Source organism: Mauremys mutica, chromosome 9 (genome assembly GCF_020497125.1).
Source record: "Mauremys mutica isolate MM-2020 ecotype Southern chromosome 9, ASM2049712v1, whole genome shotgun sequence".
NCBI classification, from domain to species: Eukaryota; Metazoa; Chordata; order Testudines; family Geoemydidae; genus Mauremys; species Mauremys mutica.
Window position 1 is genome coordinate 606,279 of NC_059080.1, and position 10,493 is coordinate 616,771.

A 10,493-nucleotide genomic window follows, 5' to 3' on the forward strand; every position below is an offset into this window, starting at 1 on the left:
GGGGGCAGGGCAGGGCCCTGGTTACGGGGGGAGCCCCCGGCTGCTCCAGCCCAGCCTCTCCCAGCAGGGGGCGCTGTGGGGGGCAGGGCAGGGCCCTGGTTACAGGGGGAGCCCCCGGCTGCTCCAGCCCGGCCTCTCCCAGCGGGGGCGCTGTGGGGGGCAGGGCCGGGCCCTGGTTACGGGGGGAGCCCCCGGCTGCTCCAGCAGGCGTGCTGGTTGTGGCTGGTAGTGGGAGCAGGGTGGCGGGGAGGTTGCATCAGCAGTGACTTGCCGGGCTGGGAAAGGCCTGGGGGCGGTAGCTGGTATGATAAAACTGGCTGAGTCAGCTAGGTGCAGCCTGGGGCTAGTGCGCTGCATCCTCCCGCCACCCCCGGCTGTGCCCCCCAGCTACCATCTCCCCTCACGCTCTTGCCTGACCCCCTGACTTCAAGGCTGGGGCGGGGGGGAGCAGAGCCAGCCTAGCCCTGGGTGGAGGGGGGCAGAGGCTGGAATAGCTGGGAGGGAGGGGGTTTGAGCTTTTCCCCGCTGTAGTTAGAAATGCAGGCAGAGCTCCCCCCCCAGTCCAGGAAGCCCCTCGGATGAGCCGGGGGCAGGAGCACGGTTTGGGCTGCAAGCTCAGAGGACAAGGGGCTCTTCCTGCTAGGCCCTGGCTGGCTCAAGCCCAAAGCCACAGTCTGCTCCCCCGCCAGCCTGGGAAGCAGGCGAATCCATCGGCAGCCCAGGCAGATGCTGTGGCCCCCTCCCCCGAGCCAGCCTGGCCCAAGCTGGGGGAGGTGCAGCCAGTGGGCTTGAGCCCAGCAGCCTTTATTCACACTGTAGCAGCTGTCAGTCTGTCCCTCCACTGAGCCATCGCGTGGGGCAGGCAGGCACCCTCAGCTTCGCCCTGCCGCTCCCTCCAGCCGTCCCTCGCAGCGTGGCTGGGTGCAGAGCGCCTGGCTCTGCCACACTGAGATTACCGGTAACTCTGCAGGGGGAGGGGAGACAGTGAGGGTGGGGGCAGGTCCTGCAAGGGAGGGAGACATGCTGGGCCTGCCAGCCCCACAGTATCCTGTAACCAGCTGCCACCCTAGGCTGGGGAGCAGCAGCCCCTTGTCCCCCAGCACAGGGCTGAGCCCCACTGCCTCCCAGGGATGCTCTGCTCTCCCTGCCCCCCTCCACCAGGCTGGCTCCTTTGGGGGAGGAGGTACAAGATGCAGATGGCACCAGGAACGGGGTGGGGGGAAGAGAAGAGAGGCCCCCTGACGGGCAGGCTGCTGGCCAGAGTCCTTACAGGGGCAGACTCAGCATTTCAGGTGCCTGCACCCCAGCTGGGGGCGCCGCCAGAGGGCAGGGCAAGCCGCACAGCTCCCCTAGCCCTGACCAGGGGCCCTCAGGCAGAGCCATTGGTGCTGGCTGCTGCCCCGGCCTTGGCCCGCAGTGTAAGGGCAGCTCTGCCCCTACTCACCCAGGGATGCCCTGGAGGTCAGGATGTCGAGCAGGTTGGGGGCCCGCAACTGACCAGGCACAGCCACACGGCCCAGGACAGGCTCAGGAGAGTCCTCGCTGCTGCTCTGCTCATCCCTGCGGAGAGCTCTGCCCGCCGGCTGCCCTGCCCGCCGCCAGCCCACCAGCGCCAGAGACAGCAGGAGGCCTGACATGGGGTTCAGGATGGCCTGGAGGAAGGAGGGGGTCAGGGAGGGGTAGGCACAGGCAGGGCCCCAGTGCAACTGTGCTGACACCAACAGCAAGCCCCCACCCCCCAACGTGTGGTGTCCCCCCCCAATCAGCTGAGCATGGCCTTGCAGCCTCTTGCCCTACTGGTCTCACCACACAGGACCCCCATTCCTGCTGCCCCCCTCCCTTCCCGGGACACTCCTCCCCCACTATCCCCTTCCCAGGGCACCCCTCCCCCGCTACCCCCTCCGTTCCCGGGACACTCCTCCCCCACTATCCCCTTCCCAGGGCACCCCTCCCCCGCTACGCCCTCCCTTCCCGGGACACTCCTCCCCCACTATCCCCTTCCCTTCCCAGGGCACCCCTCCCCCGCCACCCCTCCCTTCCCGGGACACTCCTCCCCCACTATCCCCTTCCCTTCCCAGGGCACCCCTCCCCCGCTACCCCCTCCCTTCCCGGGACACTCCTCCCCCACCCTCCCCTTCCCTTCCCAGGGCACCCCTCCCCCGCTACCCCCTCCCTTCCTGGGACACTCCTCCCCCACTATCCCCTTCCCTTCCCAGGGCACCCCTCCCCCGCTGCCCCCTCCCTTCCCGGGACACTCCTCCCCCACTATCCCCTTCCCTTCCCAGGGCACCCCTCCCCCGGCTACCTCCTCCCTTCCCGGGACACTCCTCCCCCACTATCCCCTTCCCTTCCCAGGGCACCCCTCCCCCGCCACCCCCTCCCTTCCCGGGACACTCCTCCCCCACTATCCCCTTCCCTTCCCAGGGCACCCCTCCCCCGCTGCCCCCTCCCTTCCTGGGACACTCCTCCCCCACTTTCCCCTGCCCGTCCCCGGGCACCCCTCCCCCGCCGCCCCGCCCTTCCCGGGACACTCCTCCCCCACTATCCCCTTCCCTTCCCAGGGCACCCCTCCCCCGCTACCCCCTCCCTTCCCGGGACACTCCTCCCCCACTATCCCCTTCCCTTCCCAGGGCACCCCTCCCCCGCTGCCTCTCCCTTCCCGGGACACTCCTCCCCCACTATCCCCTTCCCTTCCCAGGGCACCCCTCCCCCACTACCCTCTCCCTTCCCAGGATACTCCTCCCCCGCTACCCCCTCCCTTCCCGGGCACCCCACCACCCCCATACATGATCCCGGGGCAGCCTAGCCTCACTGCCCCCTCATGCCCTCGCCCACCACAATGATCCAGGAGGTCCAGATGGCCACGTGCAGCAGCCGCAGGGTCTCCGTGCACCATGCAGGCTCTAGCAGGAGCAGCCCATCGTTCACCACATTCCCTAGCCAGCTGTGGGGAGCAGAGATGGGGCCACGCTGACTGATCGGGGGGAGGGCTACAGCAGCCACCCCCCCCATTGAATGGGCAGGGCCCCCTCCCCGCCTCCAGCAGGGGCACTGTAGGCAGCCGGGCAGAGGGGGGTGCATTACCAGGCACTGGGGCAGAGCGCTGGCTGGTGGGGGGGGGCAGGGAGTGGGGCATTACCAGGCACTGGGGCAGAGCGCTGGTGGGAGATGGGGGGCAGAGCACTGGCTGCGGGGGGGGAGGGGGAGTGGGGCATTACCAGGCACTGGGGCAGAGCACTGGCTGGCGGGGGGGGGGAGTGGGGCATTACCAGGCACTGGGGCAGAGCACTGGCTGGCGGGGGGGCGGGGAGTGCGGCATTACCAGGCACTGGGGCAGAGCACTGGCTGGCGGGGGGGGGGAGTGGGGCATTACCAGGCACTGGGGCAGAGCCCTGGCTGGTGGGGGGGGGGGAGTGGGGCATTACCAGGCACTGGGGCAGAGCACTGGCTGGCGGGGGGGGGGAGTGGGGCATTACCAGGCACTGGGGCAGAGCACTGGCTGGCGGGGGGGGGCAGGGGGCATTACCAGGCAGTGAAGGTAACAGTGATGCTGGTGAATCTCCTCCTAAGCTGCTGCTCCTGGAGCCGCTCGCTGGCTGTGTACCTGCCCGTCTGCCCCCTCAGCAGGGCTGCGGCTGCAGGAGAGATGCCGTTAGCCCCCGGCTCGGCCTGAGCCCAACCCACTCTCCCTGCTCCGCTGCCAGTGCTCCCGGGAGGGCCCCGGGGCAGGGCGTGGGGCTGGCTCACCTGCACAGAGGGCCCTGTTGAGAAGCAGCGGGTTCAGCAGCAGGACCAGCGAGAGCGGCACGTAGGCAGCAGTGTAGTGAGCCACAGCCAGGGCCTGTGCCAGTGGGCGCTGCGAGTCACACCTGGGGGAGAAGGGGGCATGAGCCTGTGACGGGGCAGGGGCAGGGGCAGGGTAGGGGCTTCGGCTTACCTGGCACTGGCAGGGGACAGGAGCTGCTGGACGCCCCACAGGCACTGGGTGCTGGACAGGCCCCAGCACAACAGGTAGTAGGGAGTCAGGGACCTGAGCAAAGCAAGAGGAGAATGGTTGGCCAGGCCCCCGCAGAGCACAGCGCCTGGATCCCAGGGCCAGCCATCGCCGGGGCGGGGCCCTGCAGCCAGGCCTGGCCATTGCTCACACAGGCCCAGGCTGAAGGAGGGTGGCCTGAGCACGAAGCGCTGTCGGACCTGGGACTGAGTGGGGTGGGAAATGGAGCCGCCAGGGCACCTGCTTGGCTCCGGAGCTGAGCTGTGGAAGGGCCGCGTCCTCAGAGGATGGGGAGGGAATAACAGGCTGGGGCGTGGGGGCAGGGGGTTGTGTGCCCCCCAAAGGGCCGGGGAGTGCAAGGGAAGGCACGTGGCCCCACCTGCAGCCTGCAGGTCTCCGCAGCAGCTGAACAGCCTCCAGCGCGTAGCAGAACAAGGCCCAGAAGTGAGCCGTGTAGAAGTACTGCACCCACATCTGAGGGGCGACAGGAGATGTGAAAGGGCTGTGCCCTGCCCCCCTACCCCCAAGCCAGCAGGCCCCCCACCTGCAAGGGAGCCAGAGCCCTCCCTGTGCCCCACACAGCTCTGCCATCCACCCACTATTCCAGCCCCGCTCCCCTTTGCCAAGGCCCCCTCCAGTGCTCTCCAAGTACCCAGCCCCTCCCCCAGACATGGCCCTCCCAGCCCCCAGATACTGCCCCCAGCCCCTCCAGCTCCAGTGCCTCCCTCAGACTACCACCCAGCCCCTCCACACACAGCACCTCCCCCAGCCCTCCCAGATACTGCCCCAACCCCAGTGCCTCCCTAGCCCACGACCCAGCCCCCCAGCCACAGCCCACCACCAAGACCCCCAGACACAGCACTTCCCCAGCAGAAACTGCTCCCCAGACACACTGCCCCCTAGACACAGCTCCCCAGCCCCCCGACCCAGCACACAGCCCCCAGCAGATACTGCTCCCCAGACACACTGCCCCCCAGACACAGCACCCAGGGCTCATGCTCCATACCACAGCCAGAGTGCAGAGTGGCCCAGCAAAGCCTGCTGTCCCATTCACTGGAGGCTCGCTGGCAGAGCCGGGGGGGCCTGCTAGCCACAGCACAGAGCGGCTCAGGATCCCTGGTGGAAAGAGGAACGCAGGGCAGCCCTGTGAGAGCAAGCCCAGCAGCAGGGCTCTATGCAGCTGGGAAGTCACCTGCTCTCACCTGCAGTGCCCAGACAGCTGCTGGCAGTAATGGCAGCTACTATCCCCCTGGCAGCACGGAGCCTGCTCTCTGAGCCTCTGCCAGCCACCTTGCCACAGCCCCGGCGGTGCCTGGCCAGAGCCTGCAGGAGCAGCCCGAGCAGGCCTAGCGCAGCACTGCCCAAGCACAGCCCATTCCACACTTGCGGGTGGAAGCGCCACACCAGGCGGGTAGCGAGACTTTGGCAGCAGAACTGCTGGAGCTGCAGAGAGGCCATAGTGGGAGAGGGGCTGAGCCAGGCTGTACGTCCTGCAAAAGGGTCCCAGGGAACCTGGGCCCAGCTGGCCACCAGGGCAGAGAAATAGCCAGGCAGCAGGTGGCTGCAGGGTTGTTAATGAGCAGCTTGGCCTGTGCCTGAGAGAAACTGGGGGAAGAGAGGTGGGGCTGCAGAGTTTAAAGGGGTATGGGGGCTGTGCCTGGGGGGATGCCCTGGTGTGTGGCTCCAGGGGGTGGAGGCTAGGTGGCCTGGCCTGGGCAAGGCAAGGCAGCTAGTAGCTAGCTGGTTGTTTCTCTGTTGGGTGCTATGGGGCGTGGCTGGTCTCCATGCCCCTGCTAGGCCCTGCAGTGCTTGGGAGGCTCAGCCCCAGGTGCAGGGGCTGGGGTGTTGCTGGCAGCACTTCCCTGCCCCCATGTGTCCATTAGGGGTTGGAGCCCTGCAGGTACACCTGGCGTTCCTGGGGGCCCTTCCTGGCTCGGCTACTCTGCCCATCAGTGGGGCTGGGACTCACCGGCCAGCAAGACCCACCTTGTAGATCCAGAGCCCACTCCCAGCCTGGCAGCCTCAGGACCCAGGAGCTGGATGATCCTGAGTGGAGCTGGGGGAACAGAAGAGCAGCGGCAGGCAGGGGCTGTCCACCTGGCCAGGTGTGAGGAGGCAGCCGGCCTCTTGAGCACCAGGTGAGTCTAGGAGCAGCGCAGCTGCAGAGCACGGGGGGCTCCATGTGCAGAGGCAGTGCTGCACCGGGGGTGGGCGTGGGGCTGTCTCTAGCCTGTGGCTTTGCAGGGGGCTCCATCCAGTCCTGACCATAGCTGCTGTGCTCAGCACAGCCAAGCTCGTGTCCCTTTGTCCAGAGATGTTTGCCCAGGTGCACCTGGCACCCCTGGCAGGGCAAGCACTTGAAAGCATCTGGCGTGCTGCAGCTGGCACTGGCTCCCCAAGGCCTGGGCTGATGCACAAGACCCAGGTTCCTTTGCCGCGGCTGGGTGCCTGCTTCCTTTGTGCCAGGTGCGCTGTGCCCCGGGCAGCAGGTTTCAGTGAGCCTTTCCTGGCTGAGCACATGGTCTCACCCTCCGTGTCTGCTACCACGTCCCACCCCCATGCTGCAGGCTGGCTAGCGCTAGCCTCTGCCCTGTGGCCCAGCCCCAGGAAGGGCTGCTGAGTGAGCTGGGCAGAGGCTGGCCCATAGCAGGGATCCTCCAGAACTGGCGCTCTTGTCTCCAGTCTGCGTTTTAATGTTTGTTCTGGGCTGCCCTGTGCAGATGGTGTTAGCCCCTGTCCCAGCATGGCTCCGAGTCAGCCAGCTCTCGGCCTGGGCTGCCCTGGCAGAGGGGACTGGCTGCTGATGGCAGGTAAGTCAGGCATTGTGAAGTGTTGAGGTTCGGGGGTGCCCTGGCATGGTCCAGGGTCGGCCGCAGCCACTGCCCCCTGCCCCAGCATCTCGTTTGGGTGGCAGGTCCATTGTGCCAAAGGATCGAGGCAGTCGGGAATGCTGCCAGCCGTGGTGCAGCACAGAGAGCAGGGCATGGGCTGCCCTGGGGGTGGGCCAGCATGCGGAAGGGCCTGGCCGCAGGGGGGATGGAGTGTGGGATGGCCCTGACTCAGGCCAGGCAGAAGGGCATGGATTGCAGGTGGCAGAGACTGGGCCAACTGGAGGGGTGGCCTAGGGCCAGGCGCTGGAAGGTGGGGAGCCCAATGCGCTGGCCAGGGCAGGTCAATGCACACACAAACATACACTTCTGTCCCCTGCGGGAGCAGCATCACCTTGCAGTGAGGGAGGCTGGAGGTGGGGGCTGAGGTGGGGCTGAGCCTTGTTGGGGGGACAGGCACTCTGAGGTCACAGGGACGGGTGCTCACTGGTACTCGCTCTGAGTTGCGTGTGGGCCTGGGATGGTTGGCATAGGTGGCCTGGCTCCCCCATCACTTCCTTCTGCCCTGTGTTGTCTGCACCAGGGGCCCGCGGGCTGCAGGTGCTGGTGAGCCATATGTGCCCTGTGAGTGGGACCCCAGGCTCCTTCCAGGCTGGCTGGGGTGGGACTGGGTCTCTGCTCCCCAGCTGGGGGTGTAGGGCAGCACAAAAGGTCTGGGCAGGATCTTCTCTGTGCTGGCCTGGCTGACAGCCGTAGGCTGAGGCTGACTCTCTGGGAGCTGCTGGCTGGCTGTGGACTGAGCCCAGCGAGTGCTGCAGGGTGGGGGCCTGGTGGGGTCTTGCTGCTGCAGGCTGAGCCTTGAGGCGGGAGCACCTGGTCCCTCTGCATCCAGGCTGTTGGGTTCAGAGGGGGGAGGGCTCGTGCCCTCATCTGGGCCCCAGAACAATGGCTTGGCAGAGCTCCAGGGGACGGCCCGGCCCAGACGGCCTGGCGCTGTCCCATGTGCACAGGCACCTTGAGGAACCTGCTCTGTGCTGAGTCACTCCCCCAGGAGCCAGGGCTCCTTCCAACCCAGCCGGCACCCCAAGCAGCATGGGGTGATGGCCCAGGAGCCCCCATCTCAGCACGTGCCCAGCGGTGACTGCAGGACCAGCTCATGTGGAGGGCACCTGCCAGCATCCCCTACACTGGGGAGGAGCCGGGCACGGGACGCAGAGAGAGAAGCCTCCTGCCTGCCTGTGCGGGTCCGAGGCTCTGTCTGCAGCTGGAGGTTAATGCATCCGCTGGCAGGCAGCTGAGTCACCGCTCCCTGCAGTGCCACTGACCCTTGGCCCAGTGAGAGCACAGCCGGGCTGGGCCCTTCCTGCCTGCCCCATCCAGCCCAGGGCCGGGGGGGGGGTGGGGTTACGTCCCCTGCCCACAGCCCCATCTGCTGCTGCTCAAGCAGAGCTGACAGGAGGAGTGGAAAAGGCTCAGTGCTCTGGGGGTCTGTGCTGGGCATGAGGGGCCTCCACCCCGAGCTGACCCCCTCCTGGGCTGCCAGCTGTGCGTGCGCAGCGTGCAAAGGCCCCCTCCACCCACAGGGAATTAAAACAAGTGATGGGAATGGAGCTAATGCAGCAGCTACCACTGGCCCTGTGCTGCCCTCCCTGCAGCATGGCATGGCCTGCGCACCCTGCATGTGCCCCCTCGGGACAACAGCAGGACAGGTCTGAGCCCTGGCATGGCTCCCTCAGGAGCATCACACCCCTGTGGAGAGGAGGGAGCTGTTTTTGCGCCTGCTGGGGCTTGAGCAGGGTGGGGGACAGGGCCCTAATCCCACCCAGGGCCCTGGGCACTACTGCAAACACCACCATGCAGGCAGGGCCATATTAACCCAGCACTAGGCCCTAGGCAGGCAGGGCCCTACCTTCCACACCAGAGAATGGGAACAAACCTGCTGCATCCCCAGTAATCCATGGGCTGCCTACAGCTGCACCAAACATCACACTGCCTGGATAACCCTCTCCTAGCCAGCACAGACAGAGACTGGCTCCAGCTGTTCAGTCACTGCCCTATAACCTCCATCGTGACTCCTCCCCCCGGCTCCCCGCCATCCATCTCGCAGCCAGCCCCCGCGTGTGGGCACTCACTGCCGATTCCTGTCCAGTGCCTGATGAAGAGAGCGACGCTCGGGCTGGTCGGGTTCAGGGACCTGTAGTAGGTTGTAAGGTGGTCGCTGGGCAGAGCAGAGGAGACACGGGCAGCTGGATGCAGGGCAAGGCCATGCAGGCTCCCGGGGAGCCCTGGTGCAGGAGCTGCCCTCATGGCACTGGCCACGCCTCTGCCCACTCAGGTTTGGCCCAGTCACCCATCCATCAAGACGGAGGGGCAGCTGGGCCAGACTTGGGTGGTGCTGCAGCCTGCTGTGTGGGGTCCCAGCGTCGCTGCGGTTCCCCCGCCCCATTTGGGTCCCTAGGCACATGCCTGGTGTGCTTAGGGGTTAACCCAGCCTCCACACAGGGCACAAGTCAGTTCTACCTGTGAGTGTGACAGTGACATTTCCCCATGGCCCACTAGGGGGCACTGTCCTCAGCAGCGGCTGGTCCTACCCCCTGAAGCTGCTGGAGCAGGGGACGAGCCAGGCAGCTACGCCAACCCCCCCTCCCTGCCCCCTGCCCCACTCCCTGGCCCCCTGCCCTGCCCCCCTGCCCCACACCTGTGCCCCCCTGCCCTCGCCCCCTGCCCCGACTCCCTCGCCCCCAGTCCTGCCCCCCTGCCCCACACCTATGCCCCTTGCCCCCCTGCCTGACTCTCTGGCCCCCACCCCTGCTCTGCCCCCCTTCCCCACACCCTGCCCCCCTGCCCTGACTCCCTCGCCCCCTGCTCTGCCCCCCTGCCCCACTCCCTGGCCCCCTGCTCCACACCTGTGCCCCCGGCCCAGTTTTCTCCTTCCTCCTTGTAACAATCTTTTATGTACTTGAAAACTGATATCATGTCTCAGTCTTTTCTTTTCCAGACTAAACCCAGGGTTGTGAGTTCAATCCTTGAGGGGGCCATTTAGGGATTTGTGGATTTAGTTAGGGATTGGTCCTGCTTTGAGCAGGGGTTTTTTTGAGCAGCCTTTTGCTGCTAGATACTAGATACCTCCTGAGGTCCCTTCCAACCCTGATATTCTATGATTCTGTGATTCTAAACAAACCCTTTTTTTTTTTTCTTCAATCTTCCCTCATAGGTCATGTTTTCTAGACCTTTAATCATTTTTGTTGCTCTTCTCTGGACATTCTCCAATTTGTCCACATCCTTCCTGAAATGTGACACTCAGAACTGGACATAATACTTCAGTTGAGGCCTAATCAGCACAGAGTAGAGCTGAAGAATTACGTCTCATGTTTTGCTTACAACATTCCTGCTAATACAGCCCAGAATGATACCACGGCTACCACTCCCCACCTTCCCTCCCCCCATCCACAAGGCTTGTTACCCTGTCAAAGAAAGCTATCAGGTTGGTTTGACAAGATTTCTTCTTGACAAATCCATGCTGACTGTTACTTATCACCTTATTATCTTCTAGGTGTTTGCAAAGTGATTGCTTCATTATTTGCTCCATTATCTTTCCGGGTACAGAAGTTAAGCTGACTGGTCTGTAATTCCCCAGGTTGTCCTTATTTCCCTTTTTATAGATGGGCACT

At 65.4% G+C, this 10,493-nt stretch overlaps 1 protein-coding gene across 3 annotated transcripts; it reads right to left on the bottom strand.

Moving 5' to 3' along the window:
* Nucleotides 1-730: 730 nt before the first annotated feature.
* On the bottom strand, nucleotides 731-5,580 carry LOC123377797 (G-protein coupled receptor 143-like). Of its 3 annotated transcripts, none has more exons than XM_045031074.1 (9): nucleotides 5,197-5,580; nucleotides 5,001-5,110; nucleotides 4,374-4,468; nucleotides 3,938-4,030; nucleotides 3,748-3,761; nucleotides 3,527-3,635; nucleotides 2,836-2,944; nucleotides 1,445-1,652; nucleotides 731-964 (listed from the first exon to the last, which is right to left on the bottom strand). In XM_045031074.1, the coding sequence occupies exons 1-9, from the start codon at nucleotides 5,450-5,452 to the stop codon at nucleotides 873-875; spliced, it is 1,086 nt and encodes a 361-aa protein (XP_044887009.1). In that variant the 5' UTR covers nucleotides 5,453-5,580; the 3' UTR covers nucleotides 731-872. The 3 variants fall into 3 exon arrangements, with proteins under 3 accessions (XP_044887009.1, XP_044887008.1, XP_044887010.1); XM_045031073.1 differs by having other exon boundaries at nucleotides 3,748-3,869; XM_045031075.1 differs by lacking the exon at nucleotides 1,445-1,652 and having other exon boundaries at nucleotides 3,748-3,869.
* Between the last annotated feature and the right edge of the window lie 4,913 nt (nucleotides 5,581-10,493).